At 43.9% G+C, this 20329-nt stretch overlaps 1 protein-coding gene across 26 annotated transcripts in view; it reads right to left on the minus strand.

Annotated features, from left to right (window-relative positions):
• CEP112 (centrosomal protein 112) overlaps window positions 1-20329 on the minus strand; it is a 521685-nt gene that overhangs the window by 32653 nt on the left and 468703 nt on the right. For all 26 annotated transcript variants that reach the window (XM_051825862.2, XM_070060425.1, XM_070060419.1 and 23 more), the window contains one exon: window positions 19636-19725. In XM_051825862.2, the coding sequence (XP_051681822.2) occupies window positions 19636-19725 (90 nt within the window). The remainder of the gene's footprint in view (window positions 1-19635; window positions 19726-20329) is intronic.

Below are 20329 nucleotides of genomic sequence, written 5' to 3' on the forward strand. Positions count from 1 at the left end.
ATCAGTCTGTCATGGGGGCATACCGAGAATGATCTTGATGCACAGAACCATGAGGAACAAAATACAGGCCAACCACACCCCCAACACCCAGAAAAGCCTGGCTGCTAATGGTCAGGCATGGCTGACCTGCTCTTCAGAGGGGCTGACGCTGGCGACACTGCAGGGATTCATCCCATTTCAATTAACCAACAACTGGGGCCAGGGCTGATTTTTAAGAAATTGTGTTTTAGTTTGTAAACAATTCACATATCAAATGAAATCTCCGGCTTGTTCTTTGAGTAATCCCTGGGGCCCTCCAGGTATGCTGAGCCAGTTGATACACACGCAAAGTTGGGAACCTTCTACCCACATCCAAGAGACCTTATTCCCCAGGGACTTGTATTTCAGCATTTTTCTTTTCAAAACGCAGATCCCCCACTGGAAGCCCTGAGAGTCTACATAATTCACAACCCCAAGGGCAGAGAAGGCAATGAGAAGTCCCCCTCCACCTGACCACACGTGGCTCCGGGCAGCAGGAGTCCTGCGATGCCGCACACTGGAAAGGACAACACCGAGCTAGGCCCACTTTCCCCTCCTTCCTGGGACGGACGGGAAGAGTTTCCTTTCTCCCTGCTTTTGTTAACATCTGCATGGTTGTCACTCCCCTAGTCCTTCCCGATTGGTTCACTGTAAGAGTTCACCCACCCCTTCAGCCACAGACAGTTTGGAAGGCTCTTTCTGATTGCCAGTCCAGCACTGGGCCCAAAGTGACCCTTCGGTGCCTATGGCCTCTCCCCTCCCTGTCCTCAGCCTTCTCAGAATCTTGCCCTTGTCCCCAGGCAGTCCTGATGCCCAGTATTTTCACATTCCTCCCTCCCCCTGACCCTCACCACCACTTTCTCAAGCAAACGTTTTTGGCAAAGTCTCTGGTGCGTGCCATTTCAAGGGGTAACTGGTACCTTGATAGAGAAAGTTTTGCTCCTATAATTTCAGTTTCCAGCAAGTGAGAATTTTGGGGAAAGGGGGGCGGCTGGCCCCTTTCTCCTCACTGCGACATTGCCTGCTGCTACTATGAACTCCGTTACTCTTGCCGGATACTAATGGCATGTTTCTCCTCCCTGTCAAAAAGATGTCCTGACATTGAGCCCCAATTGCTTGATGAACTATAAAACCTAGATTTTGTGGCAAAGAGTTCCCTTCTAAAGACTAAGTAGAAGATGGAGGGAACAGAGACCAGAAAGCAGAGGTAACCTGCTGTAAAGGCAAGACCAAAGACTCAGAGATTGAGAAGGAGGGGCCCAAAAAAGAACACAGGGCTACGTTGGGTCAAGAAGCCAAGGCAGGTTCACTTTGGGAGTCTTTTTCACTTGGCTATGAACTCCTTTGAGAAAATATTTTTTCCACTTAGTTTACATTCTAGGGCTAATGGTGCCTGTGATATACAGCAAGCATTCAATAAATGTTTGCAGGGTGAGTAAGTGCCTGCTCCTCTTAAAAATAACTTGTTTCTTCCTTCATGAAGGCATATCTGCTTCAAGATTTACTGGTGCCTAAAAGAGGGTCTCAAATGTCTGTGTGGTTCCGTTTCTAAAATACACTCTGATCGTGCCCTAATGGCGGCACAGATATCATGATTAGGATTGCCTAACAGACAGGGTTTCAACTCACTGCTTTGGTCCTATTACTTTCGGTATATTTTTATAACTCAGTTATAATTACAAAAAAAATTCATAATTGAAATTCTCAGAAAGTTTTCTCTCTGCTGGTAATATCTTCATACACAAAAATGCAGACACTTTTATCATTATTTGTCAACTATTTTAAGGAATGAATACCGAAAAGATACACTGTGCATTTCTCCAGCTTTAACTTCATAACCCTACCGTGCCCCAACCTGGATGCTCCTGAATACCACAGCCACACAGAAGTAGAACCAGCAGCAGTGAAGCCACATAATTTTTACAAATGCTACAACCAATTTCACTAACAAGGTCAGTACTAGCAGAAGCAAAATTTTGCAGTTTTACAGATGAGTGAAAATGTAGTAGATACTACTACAGAACTAGAAATACAACTGTCAGCCAACACAGCCCCAAAGCATATGGAACACATTACTCATGTATTCACTGCACAAGTGGCTGCCATGCAAAAAGCACTGTGTGTGCTGTGGCAGTGGGGGGACTGGGACTAAGCTCAATGCCGATGACTGGGGAGTCAGCTCATACTGCTGTCCTCAGAAGAACCTACCACAATAAAGAAGTAGGTAAAAGTAGTAACTGTAATACGAAAGGAGTAGAGATATGTGAAGAAATGTTCACTACTGTTTCTCAAGGGAAATGTACTTCTCAGATGTGTGCTGGGTTGTTTGGCTGAGGAGGGGGTGGGGAAAACAAACACTTGCAGCTGCCTACAAAGGGAACACTGGGAGCAGGTGGCAAAGGGAAAACAGTGGCCAGTGGGCCCGGAATCTGAAGGTCAGACCAGAGGTGACTCCACAGCAGAGGGACGCAGGACTGCAGTGTGCGGGCGTCAGCAGGGGAGCTCGGGAGGCAGTGTGGACCTTTCAGCACCTACCCAGGGAAAAGCTACTCCTTGGAGGGGAAGCTCTTGCGTGATGTTAAGAGTTCCCATGACAGGTTGAAGGGAGGGAGCCAAGAAGTTACTCTGTGGCTACGAAAGGACAAGTTCAAAGTGGATGATGCTTGCATCCTGCATGTCAAGAGGACTCCAGTTTCCTCTCTCTGATTGGTACAACTTCCCTGTAACAACGAGACATAAATTATGCTTATATTCTAAGTGGTAAAAGTTGACTATGTAGTAAATATATATGTATCGTACACATACAGTGTATGCATGTATATACATGTATGTATGTATGTGTATGTGTGTATGTTCCTACTATAACATATTCTATGCCCTGAAAGGAAGCTGTCTAGTGGAAATGAAAAGATACATACACAAGTAATTATGAGGGTGATGCTTTGTCTAAACCCAACCAAAGCGACTATCAAAAACCCTCAGAATGCTGATGCCCAGTGAGACACAGCACTTCCATGAAAGATGAGCAAGGGACAAGGACTCCTACTGTCGCTGCTACTAGTCAGCACCAGACCAGGGCCTCATCTGCAGTAAGACAAGCAAGGGAGTGAAAGATGGAGAGGAAGATGATCGGGAATGATACACTTGCTTACTTAGAAAACTTAAGAAATTAACTGAAAAATCAGTAGGACCATTATTGGTAATAGATTTTTTGGTTGGCTGTAAAAACACGAATTCTTTCCTAAAGGCCATCAGTAATTATTAGAAAATAGAATGTAAATTCATAAGAAGAAACAAAACACCACAGTGGACCTGGGGAATAAATTAAACAAGAAATGTACCACATGTCCTAATGAAGATAAATTTCAATTGTTCTGAAAGCCACAAAAGAAGACCTAATGAAGTGCGAAGAGACAAAAAGTTGCTGGGAGGACCCAATACTGCCAAGATATCAAATATCCTTAGGCTAATTCCTAAATTCAATGCAATCCCAACCAGACTATAGTCAGTGAGATTTTTAAAAAGGGAACTCTATAGGCTCAGTCCAAGATTCATATAAACAGCAAATGCTTAAGGACACCTAAGAATTCTAAAAAGAAGATGAGAGGAAATTTCCCCCATAGATAACAGTTACTATGTCCGAGTATAATTTCTTGAAGTTTTACTCATAATAACTGATTTAATCCTCATAACAACTTCATAAAGGGAGCACTATCACGAACTCCTGTTAGAGGACAGAAAACTGAGTTGTGAAGTAAAAAAAGTAACTGCTTGAGATCCCATAGCAAGTAAGTAGAAATGGCAGAGCTGGGATTTGAACCCAGGTAGTATGAACCTGGAGCTCGCACTCCCAGCATCATAATATGTTGCTTGTATTGCACAGGAAAAGATTGAATAGGAAAGAAAAGAAACATTTGCTCATACAAGGGGACTTCAAAAAGTTTGCAGAAAATAAACGTCTTCCAATTCCATTTTTCCATGGACCTTTTGAATCCCATTCATATATAGAGTTTTGATGACAAATGTGGCATTTCAGAAAAAAATGGAGAAATCATGCCTTAGCCAATATATGGTATTAATAACTAGCTGTGTATTTGGAAATAAAAAAAATAAAGTAGTATTCCAATATGAGGAAATTTCAAAAAGTTTGTGGAAAAATGAAACTAAAATTTGGTTATTTTGGTGCAAAGCAATTTTGAAATTCATATAGTTTTTTTCATAATGTGCATTTCCATGAACTTTTAGAAGACTTATAGTGGCCAGCGCCATGGCTCACTAGGCTAATCTGCCTGCGGCGCTGGCACCCCGGGTTCTAGTCCTGGTTGGGGCGCTGGATTCTGTCCCAGTTGTTCCTCTTCCAGTCCAGCTCTCTGCTGTGGCCCGGGAAGGCAGTGGAGGATGGCCCAAGTGCTTGGGCCCTGCACCCCATGGGAGACCAGGAGGAAGCACCTGGCTCCTGGCTCCGGATCAGCACAGCGCGCCAGCGGCAACACGCTGGCCATAGCGGCCACTTGGAGGGTGAACCAACAGAAAAAGGAAGACCTTTCTCTCTGTCTCTCTCACTGTCTAACTCTGCCTGTCAAAAAGAAAAAAAGACTTACAGTACTTTCCTATTATTGCTGTAACAAGTTGCCCAGATTCAGCAGCTGAAAACAACACAGATTTATTATCTCACAGCTTTATTGGTCAGAAGTTTGAGGGGGCTCAGTTGTTTCTCTGCTCCTGGGCATCACAAGGTTGAAAGTGAAGTGTTACCTGTCCAGGCTGGAGGTTCTGAGGCAGAGATTACTTTTAAGCTTATCTGGATTGTTGGCTGAATTCAGTTTCTTGCAACTATAGCATTTATTCCAGAGAAGTGAGACTGATTTAACACTAGAAAACCAATCTATGAATTTTACTCATTAGCTAAATAAAGGACAAAATTCCTATTAATTTCTCAAAAGATGGGGAAAAGGCGTTTAAGAAAATTCAACATTCATTTATGATTTAACAAAGAAAAGTCTCTTGGCGGGGCCGATGCTGTGGCACAGCGGGTTAAAGCCCTGGCCTAGAGCGCCAGCATCCCATATGGTGACGGTTCTAGTCCCGGCTGCTCCTCCTCCAATCCAGCTCTCTGCTATGGCCTAGGATAGTAGTTTAAGATGGCCCAAGTCCTTGGGTGTCTGCACCCTCATAGGAGACCCAGAAGAAGCTCCTGGCTTCGGATTGGTGCATCTCTGGCTGTTGCAGCCATCTCGGAAGTGAACCAGTGGATGAAAGACCTCTTTCTCTGTCTCTACCTCTCTCTGTAACTGTCTTTCAAATAAATAAAAAATAAATCTTTTTTAAAAAAAGACTCTTGGTAAGAATATAAAGAAACTCCTTAATGTGTGAAAAGGAATCTATACAAAGCCAATTGTATTTCTAGGTCAGCAACAAAATGTAAGAAAACACAATTTTAAAAAAAGCTATTTAAAACACAAGCATTGCCGGCGCCACAGCTCACTAGGCTAATCCTCCGCCTTGTGGCGCCGGCACACCGGGTTCTAGTCCCGGTTGGGGCGCCGGATTCTGTCCCGGTTGCCCTTCTTCCAGGCCAGCTCTCTGCTGTGGCCCGGGAGTGCAGTGGAGGATGGCCCAAGTGCTTGGGCCCTGCACCCCATGGGAGACCAGGATAAGTACCTGGCTCCTACCATCGGATCAGTGCGGTGCGCCAGCTGCAGCGCGCCAGCCGTGGCGGCCACTGGAGGGTGAACCAACGGCAAAAAAGGAAGACCTTTCTCTCTGTCTCTCTCTCTCACTGTCCACTCTGCCTGTCAAAAAATAAAATAAAATAAATAAATAAAACACAAGCATCATGTCAAATACTTAGGATTAAGTTTAACAGGTATGTGGAAGACATATTCAGAAATTTAAAACATAACAGAATAATTAAAGAATCCCTGAAGAAAGCAGGGTGGTATACTATGTTCATGGACTAGCAGACATTAGAAATTGGCACAATGTGTCTGAAATTTATATAGAAAAACCAGAGCTACAAAGAACCAATCACTGACTTGCAAACTTCATCACAAGAGCAAGAGTGTTTGCTTGTTTTGTGCCTCAAGGAATATCCAGGCCACAGAGAAGTAAATATTTGGTGAACTAAATGTTCACTTGGAAGGTTTCACTTCCAAGTTTATAAAGAGAGTTCACTTTGAGCTGTCATTCAATTGCAATGGCATATTCTGATTTACCATTTATTACAAAGCCTCAAAATCATATGCAATGAATAGAGCATTTGGGAACATTTGGTCTAGGTTTTCAGTTTTCCCTTTATTCTTTCTAGAGGGGAATTCATTCAAATAATAGTTAAACTGAAGCGTAGAAAAATAAGATGAACAGTTGCTCCCATTCCAGCAGGGGTGCCAGGCCTGGAGCCCCACCCCCTGGATCCTTGTCTCCTTTCTGTGGCTGCTTCTTTAACAACCAGGACGAGAATCCAAGCCTCATGTCTGTGCCCTTCCCGTCAATCTTGCTCCTGACCTGTGTTGTGAAGAGGCCCCCAAATAAGTATGTCAGGTCCAAGACCAATAAGTTGCAAATTCCTTTCTTAATTATTATTTTTTTAAGATTTATTTATTTATTTGAAAAAGTTACACAGAGAGAGAAGGAGACAGAGCCAGAGAGCCAGAGAGCCAGAGAGAGTGAGAGAGAGCTAGAGAGAGCGAGAGAGAGAGGTCTTCCATTTGCTGGTTCACTCTCTAATTGGCCACAATGGCTGGAGCTGCGCCAATCTGAAGCCAGGAGCCAGGAGCTTCTTCCGGGGTCTCCCACATGGGTGCAAGGGCCCAAGGATTTGGGCCATCGTCCACTGTTTTCCCAGGCCATAGCAGAGAGCTGGATCGGAAGTGGAGCAGGGACTCAAACCAACGCTCATATTGGATGCCGGCAACTGCAGGCAGTGGCTTTACCTGCTATGCCACAGTGCCAGCACCACTTTCCTACTTCTTAATCACCAAAAACTAGGAAATCTCCCATCAGAGTGCCTTGTACTTCTGACTTCTCACCCCTTCTGATTAAACCTGAGTGCAAATCTCATGTGTAAACTTAACAATGGATCTTTAAACTATGTTCTTTATTACAACAACAGAAGATACTAGGAGATAACCACATTTTCCATTTCATCTCTTTACACTGAGAGCTGAGTATTAGATTGTTCAAAATAGGCCTGTACTTCATGAAATTTTAATGCCAATTATGTTATATTCTTCACTGGTTCCAACTTTTCCATTAGTATGACAAGTTATTCTTTGATTTGAACTCTTTATAATTATGTTTTGTCCTTCTGGACAGAAATCCAGCAGGCTATCTAGATGGAAAACATGTTCAAATATTCAAATAGCCTTTTTAACCTCCAAACTGTCTGTTGTATTAAAAAATCACCCTTCTTTCCTTACTTCTGGTTTAAATGGAAATTCATCTAAAGAAAAAATCTGTGCTCTGAGGCAAGTGCTGGCTGGCATCCCATATGGGCACCAGTTTGAGTCCTAGCTGTTCCACTTCTGATTCATCTCCCTGCTAAGGCACCTGGGAAAAGCAGTGGAAGGTGGCTCAAGTCCTTGGGCCCCTGCACCCATGTAGGAGACCTGGAAGAAACTCCTGGCACCTGGCTTCAGCCTGGCCTAGCTTCAGCTGTTGTGGCAACTTGGGGAGTGAACCAGTGGATGGACGATCTCTCTCTTTCTCTTTCTTTCTCTCTCTGTAACTTTGCCTTTCAAATAAATAAATAAATAAATCTTTAAAAAGTCTGTGGTTTGTCATGTTTACCAATAAATGATTTCAATTGCTTTTATCTCAAAATAGGCCTTTCTCATTAGGAAAAGGATCTTTTCTAGCTGAACCATAGTAACAGAGGAATCACAGGCAATCCTAGAATGCTTGATATCCCTTAGTGAACATAAGATGCACAGTAAGAAGTCATTAGACATTTGTCTCTTGTAACCATGCTGGCTCACCCTCACCCTCCTCTACCATCACTGTTTCTCTCTCCTTTTACTTTCTCTTCCAAGCTGTTCACTTAGTTTTAATGCAGGGCTTGGTGTCCTCCAGAGCAGTCAGGCTTCCTAGGGCACTGTTCAGGAACATCTTCTTTTAATCTTCCTGGGAGACTGGATTTGGTTACCCTGGTTAGTCCTCGATAATTCTTCTTGCCCAGTAGTTTTATTTTATATTTTTAAAGATTTTTTATTTGGAAGTAAGGGGAGGTAGAAAGAGAGAGGGAGAGAGAGGAAGGGAGAGAGGGAGAGAGGGAGAGAGAGAGAGAATCTCTCTCATTTGTTGGTTTGCTCCCCAAATGGCCGCAAGAGCTGGGGCTGGGCCAGGTTGAATCAAGGAGCCAGGGACTCCATCTGTGTCTCCCACGTGGACTGCAGGGACTCAAGTTCTAAGGCCATTTTCCAGTGCACATCTGCAGAGATTTGGATTAGAAACCAAGTAGCTGGGCCTTGAACTAACACTACAATAACTAACACCTGCCGTGCCAGGCACCTGCCCTCTACCCAGCAGTGTTAAAAGATGGTATATGATACATTTTGGTTTTACGTTTTAAGTGCCTCCATAATTTACAAGTTTGACACAAGTCATTTCGATTAAATTATTTTTGGATTTTAAAAATAAAACCAAAAGAAAATGGTGTTGAGGAAACCGGATCTCCACATGCAGAAGTATGAAATTAGACCCCTACTTTACACCTCACAAAAAATTAATTCAAAATGGATCAAAGACCTAAATCTATCATCTGATACCATAAAATTACTAGAGAACATTGAAGAAACTCTCCAAGACATTGGCATAGGCAAAGACTTCTTGGAAAAGACCCCATAAGCACAGGTAACCTTAAAGCCAAAACTGACAAATGGGATGACATCAAGCTGAGAAGCTTCTGCACTGCAAAAGAAACACTCAGCAAAGTGAAGAGGTGATCAACAGAATGGGAGAAAACATTTGCAAACTATGCAACTGATAAAGGGTTAACATCCAGAATCTATAAAGAGCTCAAGAAACTCAACAACAGCAAAACAATCCAGTTAAGAAATGGGCAAATGACTTTAACAGGCATTTTTTTTGACAGGCAGAGTGGACAGTGAGAGAGACAGAGAGAAAGGTCTTCCTTTGCTGTTCGTTCACCCCCCAATGGTTGCCGCAGCCAGCGCACCACGCTGATCTGAAGACAGGAGCCAGGTGCTTCTCCTGGTCTCCCATGCAGGTGCAGGGCCCAAGCACTTGGGCCATCCTCCACTGCTCTCCCTGGCCACAGCAGAGAGCTGGCCTGGAAGAGGGGCAACTGGGACAGAACCCAGCGCCCCAACCGGGACTAGAACCCGGTGTGCCGGCGCTGCAAGGTGGAGGATTAGCCTAGTGAGCTGCGGTGCCGGCCTTTAACAGGCATTTTTGAAGAGAAGAAATTCAAATGTCCAACAGACACTTCAAAAAAGGATCAGAATCACTACCCATCAGGGAAATGTAAATCAAAACCATGGTGAGGTTTCCCATCACTCCAGTTAGAATGGCTCTCATACAGAAATCAATAAACAACAAATGCTGGTGAGGATGTGGGGAAAAGGAGCCCTGGCCCATTGTTGGTGGGAACGTAAACTGGTGCAACCACTGTGGAAAATAGTATGTGGACACCTCAGAAATCTGAATACAGACCTCCCACATGACCCAGCCATCCCACCCCTGGAAAGTTACCCAAGTCCAAAGAGATTAGCATCTGAAAGAGTTATCTGTACCCTCATGTTCATTGCAGCACAGTTCACAATAGCTTAGATATGGAATCAACCCATATGTCCATCAACTGTTGACTGAATAAAGAAATTATGGTATATATACACTATGGAGTACTACTCGGCTTAAAAAAAAGAAAGCTTGTCTTTTCAGCAAGATGGATGCAACTGGAAACCATTTTACTTACTAAATTAGTGAGTCTCAAAAACACAGATATCATATGTTTTCCCTGATCCTAGGTAACTAATAGAGTATCTAAAATGTAGTGTATCAGAGTGAAATGGACATTTTGAGATTCAATAATTGTTTACAGCCTTTGCCTTTGTCTCTTCTGTTGAGGAACAGTTTTTCTTCATACTATTTGTTGAACTCTTTTACTTAGTGTATGGTTAACTATATGCTCATTAAGTAAACTGAAAACAGATCTTTGTAAAAATTAAGAGTAGGAATGGGAGAGGGAGGAGGAAGAAAGGTTGGAGCGTGGCAGAAGGGAGGGTAGGGTAGGAATTATCACTATGTTCCTAAATCCACATATATGAAATACATTAAACTTGTACAACTTAAAAAAGTTAAAAAAAGAAGTACGGATATATTATAACATTGGTTCATTATAGGAATAAAAGGCGAGACTCAGCCCTGGGCAGGCACAGCCTAACTCTGGTCCCTAAGCCTCAGCCACAGCCACAGCCTGTGTCATCCTGTGGCTCTCCCCCAGTGTTCACCGTGAGGACCAAGAGCCACTTCAGCAATGTAGAAAATGCTTTCAGGAGAAACAGCTGCAGAGATGCAGCGGGTACTCTGCTGACACGTGGATCTGAGATGCAGCAAAGCACCTCTTCCTCTAATCCCCAGCACAATAAGCCCAGTGAGGTCAAAAGCCAGGGAGGGGGCCCTGAAGGCAGCAGTGATGAAGCACAGAGCACATTCCCTCTTCACAGGACCCCTAGAAAATGGTGCTGTGGTCATGGCACATAATCATTAGGGGGGTTTGAGGCACGAGTGTTCAACTTTCTCTGCCATGGAAATCTACTAGAATAACTCGTGGCTAAGGAATATCTTGATGAGATATATCTTTAAATAAAATTACTAATGTTCCTAACACTGTGGTTCAAGTGTTGTCCCCCCCCCCCCCCCCCAGAAAACAGGGGCAAGGATTCAAACTCTCATTGAGAACAAGATGTGGCCAAAATTAAATGTGGTTCTAGCCCTCCAAGCAACTCAAGTCTTAGAGTGATGCATCACACCAGCTGTCCGGGAACAAATGCATTTTGTTGGCATGGGAACAAAAGAATTAGTCTGAATTTTGTAAATAAACTGTGGTTATTAAAATTACTCGAAACAAGCCAGAATAATAACCATTAAACATGAAAAGTCAATAGAAGTCTTTGAATTATATTTTTGTTGCAATTATTCTTCCTGTTTTAATAATGTGCTTTGGGATAAAATGTAGTTTTGATTTGTTGGTACTTTTAAATAGATTTCACTGCAGATGAGTTAGCCAACAGCAGAGTTTTAAAATCCATTATGGAAAATGGAAATTAAAGGCCTGGAAATCTGTAGAAGACTGATTCTTCCTTTAAGCAAGTCATGATTATTGTTGCATTGATTTTCTGTCTCCACCGCATCATCTTCTTTAAGGCTGCCTGTGACTCCATAGATTTGTTGGTTACCCTTGATGATGACTGAGGTGGTTTAAAGATAAGCAGTGCTATCCAATGAGAGCTTTAGATGTTTTGATTTTAGTTCTCCTAAAATCCATGTTACTCTCCACCAGATCATTGGGCACTGTGGGAGGCACAGAAACTCTTTGGGAATACAAATGACGGTAGGTGCAATGGTGTCACAGGCAAGAGGAGCTAAGGTGCCTCCAGAGCTGCCTGACTTGAAAGCTGTGTATACTACAGAGACCAAACGCTAGCCTGCACACTCAGGAATCCGGGGAGGAATCGGCAGGACGCTCGGTTCATCCGTGGAAGAAATAAAGGACTCTTTTGATGTCCTTGGTGCTTTGGCCTTTTGAGGGCGTCTTGTGAGACAGACAAGGAAGAAGACTCTGCCCTGTTTACGAGGTGAGCAGAAAGGCCAGCCCAGGGCAGGGCGCTGGCATTTGCTTTCTATTACTTTTACTGGGCCTGTGAGCCCTTCTGGTGCTACCGTGTCTGGGGAATAGCTGAGGCCCACAGAGAAGCTACCAGAAGCTGTGAAGGATCCTCCCAATGGAAGTACTGCCCCAGATGAAAATGATAAAAGAATATCTATAAATTTATTTTATTGAAAGTTGAGATGAGGGGGCCAGTGCTGTGGTATAGGGTAAAGCCGTGGCCTGCGGTGCCAGCATCCTGTATGAGTGCCGGTTCAAGTCTCAGCTGTTCTACTTCTGATCCAGCTCCCTGCTAATGCGCCTGGGAGAGTAGCAGAGGATGGCCCAAGAACCTGGGTCCCTGCACCCACATGGGAGACCCAGAAGAAGCTCCTGACTCCTGGCTTCGGCCTGGCCCAGGCCCAGTCACTGTGGACATTTGGGGAGTAAACCAGCAGATGGAAGATCTCTCTCTTTCTGTAACTCTGCCTTTCAAATAAATAAAACATTTTTTTTAAAGGAAAAGTCCAGGTAAGAATGTGCTTAGAAACACTTAGCATGTATTTAGGAGGCCTGACACCAAAGGCCTTACCCGAGGTTGGTGACACCTGGAATTCTTCATCCTCAAACTCCTTGGAGCATGTGGTGCTGCGGCTACTCTTCCCTCCCCCTCCTCCATCTCTCTCCTCTCCTGCTCTCTCCCTATTTCTTCCCATTATCCACTGAACTCCACGTGGGCCAGGAACTGGGCTAAATGTGGGGATACAAGGATTAGTGTGACACAGTCCCCGCTCAGGTCCTGCCCCAGGTACTGAGTGAGTCTGATGGGAGAGCTTTCATGGAGGACCAGAGAGAGGGCTGCAGGGCCACGGGTGAAGGAGGAGCAGAGGGTGTTTTGAGGCTGTTTTGAGGGTGGGGCTTGGGGGAGCAAAGCCCTCACTGAGCAGTCCCATTCCACAGGAGCACGTGGATGCCACGAAGATGACAGAGGCTGAAAGCCTGGGAGGGAACCCTGTTTTCAAGGGATGAGACTCCCCCGGCTCTGCCCCGGCCTCCCTGCCTATTCCCTCTAAGTCCTCTTTGCATCCTCCTCTACTTTCTCTGGGTCTTTGAGTGCGGTCTTGCCTGTGGGTCTGCCCAAGGCCCTTTCCTCTTCTGTTAACATCAGCCACATGCTGTGGGCCTCTGCTGCTTCCCCATCAAGGTAATTCTCACATGTTCATAGCTCTAGGGCTTGCTCTTTCTTTTTAAAAAGATTTATTTATTTGAAAGGCAGAGCAACAGGAATAGAGGGAGAGACAGAGAGAGAGAGATCATCCCTTCTCCAGTTCACTCCCCAAATGGGCTGGGCCAGGCCAAAATCAGATGCCAGGAATTCCATCCTGGTCTCCCATGTGGGTGGCAGGGCACAAGTCCCTGGGCCATCTTCCGCTGCTTTCTCAGGCACATAGCAGGAAGCTGGATTGGAAGCAGGGCAGCCAGGACTCAAATCAGCACTCCAGTATGGGATGCAGTGTCCTAAGCAGGCGTTTAACCCACTGTGTCTCAGTACCAGCCCCAAGGGCTCTTTCTTGAGTTCTAGATTCAGATTTTCAACTATGCCTGTCTAAACAAATGGCCTCCTATTACCATCTCAGATGCAACATCTAGAAGATGATACTGGTGTCTGCTACATACCAGCTTATCAGTAGAAAAGCTTGGCATTATTTTTAGTACATTCCCTTCATTTTACCTCTAAATCTCTGAATTTTCCCTCTAACTGTGTCTTCACATCAGCTTCTTGCTTCATACTCTCTGACAACACCCAGCTCAAGTCTTTCCTATTCCTCTTGTGACTAGTGACGTGGACCGCGGTGCTGTAACTTCTGAACTGGTCTCCTTTCATCTCGCCTTCATCTTATCTGTTGCTGCCAGATTAATCTTTGTAAAGTATAACCTCAATCATGTAACACTTCCCAGTAAAGGAAGAAACCGCAATTGCTGACAACTGCTTTCTGACAAATGACTGAACTCCTTAGCATTGCATCCAAGATTGGCCACTGATTGTCCTAACACATTCCACAGTGTTTAGTAAGGAGCAGATATTCAAGAACAAAGGGATTTTTTACTTTTTCTTTTTTTAGATGGATTAAATGAACGAAACTAACTTTCTGATCTTGTTTTCCTCCTGATATTACCCCCCGGCCAAGATCTTACTCAATACTCCCTGAACACACCCCCCCCCCCGCCCCCCGCAAAGAAAACTTTTATTTAAGGAATACAAACTTCACGCATTTCGTAAGTACAACTTTAGTAATCTAGTTCTGTTCTCTAGCTAGAATGTCTTTCCTCTCTCTTAAGGCCCAACTCAGATGTCTCCTTCTCGGCTATAAATAACTACACCCACACACACTGCCTCTGCATGTGTTATAGTTTGGAAGTGTTTTTACAAATTTTACCTTATTGTGGTCTTCCCAGGACCCCTGTGGGGTGGTACTATTACTAACTTCTTACTGATCAGGAGCCTGATCACAGAGAAAAGTGATTTCTGAAAGTCACACATTCATTGTGACAAAGGTGTGACATGGGCCCACACCAGTCCTTGAAGCCTCTCCTCTCTGTGCTCCCTGCGGCACGGTGGTGGTCTCTGGGACAACCTCTGTCCCTTGTTAATCCCACCCCCTGAACACACATAGTTGCCACTGAGACTTAGGTCAGTAGATTCCTTGAAAAGTCAACTGACGTGTCCAGGCCTTACACAAGTAGGCTGTTCACTGCAAGCTGTGACTGAAATGTGCGAGTGTGACAGCCTGTAGCTATACATTTCAAAGCAATTTATGGGTTCCTTGTGTCTGCACAAGTCTACACTTCTAATGCTTGGACACACAGGATAAGGCTCAGAATGAAACCAGCTTGCTGCACAAAACGCTAGCCAGGAAGCCAGGAAGGCCTCCAGGGACAGCTCGAGGCAGAAAGACGGGGCAGCAGCCCAGGGGCTGCGGGAAGTGCCCCTCCTCTGCCCACCTCGGAAGGGCTGGATCCTCTGAGGACCCATCGACTCCTGACACAACTCAGCGAGGGCCCAAGCCTGCCCAGGCTGGCACTCTACCTTTTTCTGGCTAAAGACCCCCTCCCTTCCTTCCCTCCAGGGTCTGGAAAACGGGAATCAGCCCCAGGGCTCCTGCTCTTCCATTTCTTCTCACTCTGGGCTTCCAGAGTCCTTCAGGAGAAAGAGCGGACGCTCATGCCAGCCCTGGAGTCTGCGTTTGATGTCTGTCTCCCCTGCACCGCCAGAGCGCAGGCTGCTTGAGGGCCGGAGCTCTGACTCGCTCAGCTTTGTCCTCGGGGCCTGGTGCTGTCTGTGAGTGATGAAGTGTCAGGGGAAAGGAGGATGGACTCGCCCGTGAAATGCTCAGCACTGTAACTGCTTTATCAGATCTCTGCAGTATCGGTGTTTTTCTGATGAGCGTACTTAAAATCATCTTCTGGGACACTGACTGACCAACATAACCAAAGCCTGTCATGCCATTTTGAAACAGGGAGTTTGCTACTCATGCATCGATATCCAGTTAGGTTAGGTCAGAAGCTGACCACACTCAGCACCTTTGTGATAAACACATGCTTTGCCCAGTGTTAAGAATGCCAAGGGGCCGGTGCTGTGGCATAGCAGGTAAAGCCGCTGCCCACAGTGCTGGCATCCCATATGGGTGCCAGTTGGAGTCCCGGCTGCTCCTCTTCTGATCCAGCTCTCTGCTATGGCCTGGGAAGGCAGTAGAAGATGGCTCAAGTCCTTGGGCCCCTGCACCTGCGTGGGAGACCTGGAGGAAGCTCCCGGCTCCTGGCTTTGAATTGGCCCAGCTCTGGCTGTTGCAGCCAACTGGGGAGTGAACCAGTGGATGGAAGACCTTTCTCTCTGCCTTTCCTTCTCTCTCTGTGTAACTCTGACTTTCAAATAAATAAATCTTTTTTTTTTTTTTTAAAAAGAACACCGAGTGCATTTTTAGTCTCTTCCTATTCTTTTCTATAATTTATCACATCAAATTATCCAGTCTTACTGTGAATAATGAAACACTGTCCGCTCAAAAAAAAATACATTTTAGTTTTACACCTCAGATTTTAATCTCTGTCTGAACCCAAGTGACAGATGGCATATGTTCATTAGACACAATGGAAAATAATAACCAGGGAGCAAGCGGGCCACACGCTGTCCTTCCCCGGGCCCGCCACCATTGTGGTGTATGTTGGGATGCCGCGTCCATTCCTGCTGACTGTTTCCTTGCACAACAAGGATGTCTGATCAGAGCTCTGATCTCCTGACCTTTGCTGCAATTATGGATTCCTTCACAGATCTTATCTGGAATTAGGAATTATTAACTCCTGGGATGGATAAAAATAATGTTTTTTTTTTTAAACTTACTTTACTATTTACAGATTAAAGAAAGAGCATGTTTTTGTAAGATTGCTTAGATGGAGAATGAGTATTTTCTAATTTTGTTTGTGCTGTTTCTTTTGAACCTGCATGAGGGGCACTTAACCCCTTGGACACATCTTCTCTGTGTGCTGGCGTGCCGCAGTGAGGACACAGTGGGGGAGCTGATGGCACAAGGCAAGTGGTGGGCAGCAAGGATACCACCCATAGAGACCTGATGAGAAGCAACCTTTTGTGTTTAATTAAAAACTTAACTTGTTAAAATGCCTCATTCATTTTTTTTTGTTTTTATAGAATCAAAACAGAGGAATTTTTCTTAAATGAAAAACAGAAACAGTTTAAAGTTTCTTTTTTTTTTTTTTTAAGCAAGCAAGTTAAAAAAAGCAGCCTAGGAAATTGTTCTTTGTAATTCTGCCAGTTTCAATTTTGAGTCTTTATGCAACCAGTATCAGGATAATAATATTTAGTTGAAAAGGAAGAGGAGAGAGTTCTAAATAGCTGTTCTGCACACGTTTCAGTTGCCTGATTGGCTGATGTGAGGCTAGCTACTGTTATTGCAACTGCTTTGATGGATGACAAAAAAGAAAAGCACAATATAATGTCAATGTTTTAGAAATCCTGAGAAAGTTCATATGTAAGCAGATCCAAAAACATTCCATGACAGTCGTTCTAATTATTTTTGACTATTTCTATCAATGTCAGCAATGGAAAGGGGAGGGCACAGGTTAAATTTAGATAAAATAAAAAATTGAATTAAATATAGATGAACAGTATTTATTAAATGCTCATTATTTGCTGTGCAGTTTTGTTGAAACAACTGGCAGTTTTTTCTCTCTGGCTACACCCCAGGATCTGTGGAAAGAACCCAACATCTTATGGTTGCAAAGATTATGAAATATTCAGCTTTACCCATGGGTATTTCCTGACATTCCTTTGGTAAACTGTAGCCTAATAGAAGATATCAGGAATTAGTCTAAGAAATATTCTAAAAAGCTATTGTCACTACAAAGATGAAAGCAACTTTGATGATCAAAAAGAAGCCAATAAAAAAAAAGACTGAAAGTGGTTCCTGAATCCTTCCCTACTGTTCATTCGGGATTTCTTAATTTCCCTACTCTCAATATATTATGGAATTTTCTGTGTGAAGCTTTGCCATGAATTAAAGTGATGTCAACAAAGTTTTACCTTCAGTCATATTTTACCACAAACTGGAGAAGCCCCAGTTCTCCAGAGAACTTCTGCTTTTAAGAATTTCGTCTTTTCTCTTCTTTGACCTGCATGCATCCTTGGCCAGGGAGGGAACTCAGCTGACCTTCAGAAAAGACCAGGCCCACGCAGACTCGCAGCAACGCCATGCTCCAGCTGCGTGGCCGTCTGCGTCGGTGACACACCTGCTCTGCTCTGTCCCCGTGCTCTTCGCTTCTCTCTGCCCCTGGAAGGTCAAGGCCACTTGCTCCTGGACAGGGCATCTGGAACAGCATCACTGCTAGCTCCATGTTTTTAAATTAACTAGAAATGTAACTTAAAAATTATCATGGGATTCAGATAAACCTGGGTGTCAATCAACCCCTACTGTGTACTAGCTGTGTGGTCTTGGATGAGTTACTCAATCTCTGAGTTTTTACTGAGGCATCTATAAAACAGTGGTAATATTGACTTTACATGGTTATTGTAAAGATTAAGTGAAATATGTGTAATATTTCCCCTTACATACATACATTTATTTATTTATTTATTTATAAGGCAGAGAGGGAGACATACACAGAGTCAGAGACAGAGAGAGAAGAGTGAGACACAGAGAGAAATCTCTTATCTACTTCCCAAATGTCTGCACTTGGGAGTGGGCCAGGCTGAAGCCAGGAGCCAAGAACTCAACATGACTCTCCCATTTGGGTAGCAGGGACCCAACTACTAGAGCCCCCAAAGCTGCCTCCCAGGGAGTGCAAGTGTAATGGTTCTTGTATAGTCTGTTACCCTGTAAGCAAATGATGAAGTATAATGATTATTTTATACGAATATTATTCTTTTATCCTATTATTGACCATGCATATGTATATTTATGCATGTCATACATCCACGACAGATGCATACATATATGATACACATATTACACAGTATCGATTATATACACATATACACAGTAATAGACACACATTACACATTATCTATTAGAGAGCAGGAAGGGACCATAGGTCATGTCAATTCACTGGGCATTAGTTCTCAGCACCTGTTGGGTGCTAGTTCCACGCCTACAATCCCCTATCATGGGATCCCAGGTGGAGACAACCTCCAGAGTTGCATATAGCTTCCTTGCTAGCTTCACTTCAGTGTTTAGCTTTCCCAAAAGGGCAACGTTACCTAATCTAATATTCCTGTACTGAGTTTTACTATGAGACAAGCAAAGTATAAGCACCTGTCAATACCTATGGCAGGTTCTCTACATAATGGATTGGTAGCACTTAGAAGACTGTTAGTAATGCTATGTCCAATGGCTGGGGACAGTGCACTTATACAAGGCTTCAGTAAGACTAATGGTATCTATTGATACACTGCTGGCTTTTATTTTAAAATGTCAAAATTACCACTCAATCTAATTCACTATCACCAGAAGTGTTGGGTGAAAATAATTGTCATTTGAAAACAGAATAGGTCATTAGCTATTGTCATAGCTGGATTATTCTGGTTTATGCTACATTTATTTTATTAACAAAACAGAAACAAAGGGGCGAAAATTAAAGTTCAAAGGAAAACATGATTTATGCTTCTAAGTAAAATAATGTCCACTAATTTGAAAATGATGACAAAGTAGACACTGTTTAGCTGCATACCCAACATCCATTTCTTTTCTCTTTGATCCACTCTTCCTCCCTTCCCTAATTCCATCACCAGCAGGTGGACCCTGGTTGGTATAGGCTACTGTTGGTCCTCTTGGTCCTCTTGCCAGGGATTGGGCAAGCCAGGCTGAGCATGTGACCTACCGTGGCCAATGAGATGCGAAGGGAAATGGTGGTAGGGTTCTAGGCAATAGTTCCCTACTCTTCAGGAGACCCCAGAAGTGACAGTGCCTTCCTGCCCGCAGGGAGCGTGGCTCTGTGCAGGATGCCTGGCACTGCACTAGGCATTTGGAGTCACTTTAAGAATGACAGCAGCACAGGAGGAAGAGCCGCAAGAATGCCAGAAACCGGCCAGGACCAGAGCCTGCCCTACCCACACACTTCTCGTTCTGTGCTATAATGAATTATTTTACTGTTTATGCCAGCCGTGGGTGGAGTAGTCTGTTACATGCAACCAAAGTCTCCTAGATTAAAAGGGCGATCACGTGCAAGCTCCTTGATCTACAGAAAGTGAACAAGCAGCCGAGCCGCGGAGGAAGGACCCGTACCTGTTCCTGGGCCTCCAGTTCTCTGTGCTGTAGTCTTTTCTCTGCACATCGCACCTGATTGGAGCGGTTCTCCAGTTCATCCTGTAAAGCCTGAAACAGTGTAAAAACAAACACAGCAACATTAAAATTAGCATATTTGAAAAAAGCTTTGCCACATGAACTGGCATTAAGAAAGTCTTAGATCTCTGGTTTATTACTGTTGTTCCAAAGAGTTCAGGCAAATAAAACCAGACTTCTGTGTGTCAGGCCCAGATGTTTTCTGCTTTAAGAATACCTAGTAAAAAAATTCCAAACTTATAAAACAGACAAATTAGCAGATGTCAATTCACATTATAAAAATGTCTCTTATGCTCCCAGCATAGAACCACAAGCATGCAATAAAGTATAAAGCTATTGCCAATTAAAACAGTTCTATTAGTACCCCTGCCAGGTACATTAACACCCGGCAAAGTGTTGTGAAACACAGGAATCATAATATCTGATCAACAAGAAGTTCTTCAAAATCACATTATAGCAATTTCGAGTAAACTACAGTAAGCGTAAAGGAATCTCTGTACTAAGTCAGGATGCTGTGGAATTTGAGGAACCTGTAAGAAATGGAGACGGGGATGAACTATTCAGTTGCCAAGTGGCTGCTGGAAATATAATTTTCAGGTTAATGAGGGAAACTAAAAAACCACAAAGATAAATAATT

The sequence above is a fragment of the Oryctolagus cuniculus genome, chromosome 17 (assembly GCF_964237555.1).
Source record: "Oryctolagus cuniculus chromosome 17, mOryCun1.1, whole genome shotgun sequence".
In the NCBI taxonomy this organism is placed as follows: Eukaryota; Metazoa; Chordata; class Mammalia; order Lagomorpha; family Leporidae; genus Oryctolagus; species Oryctolagus cuniculus.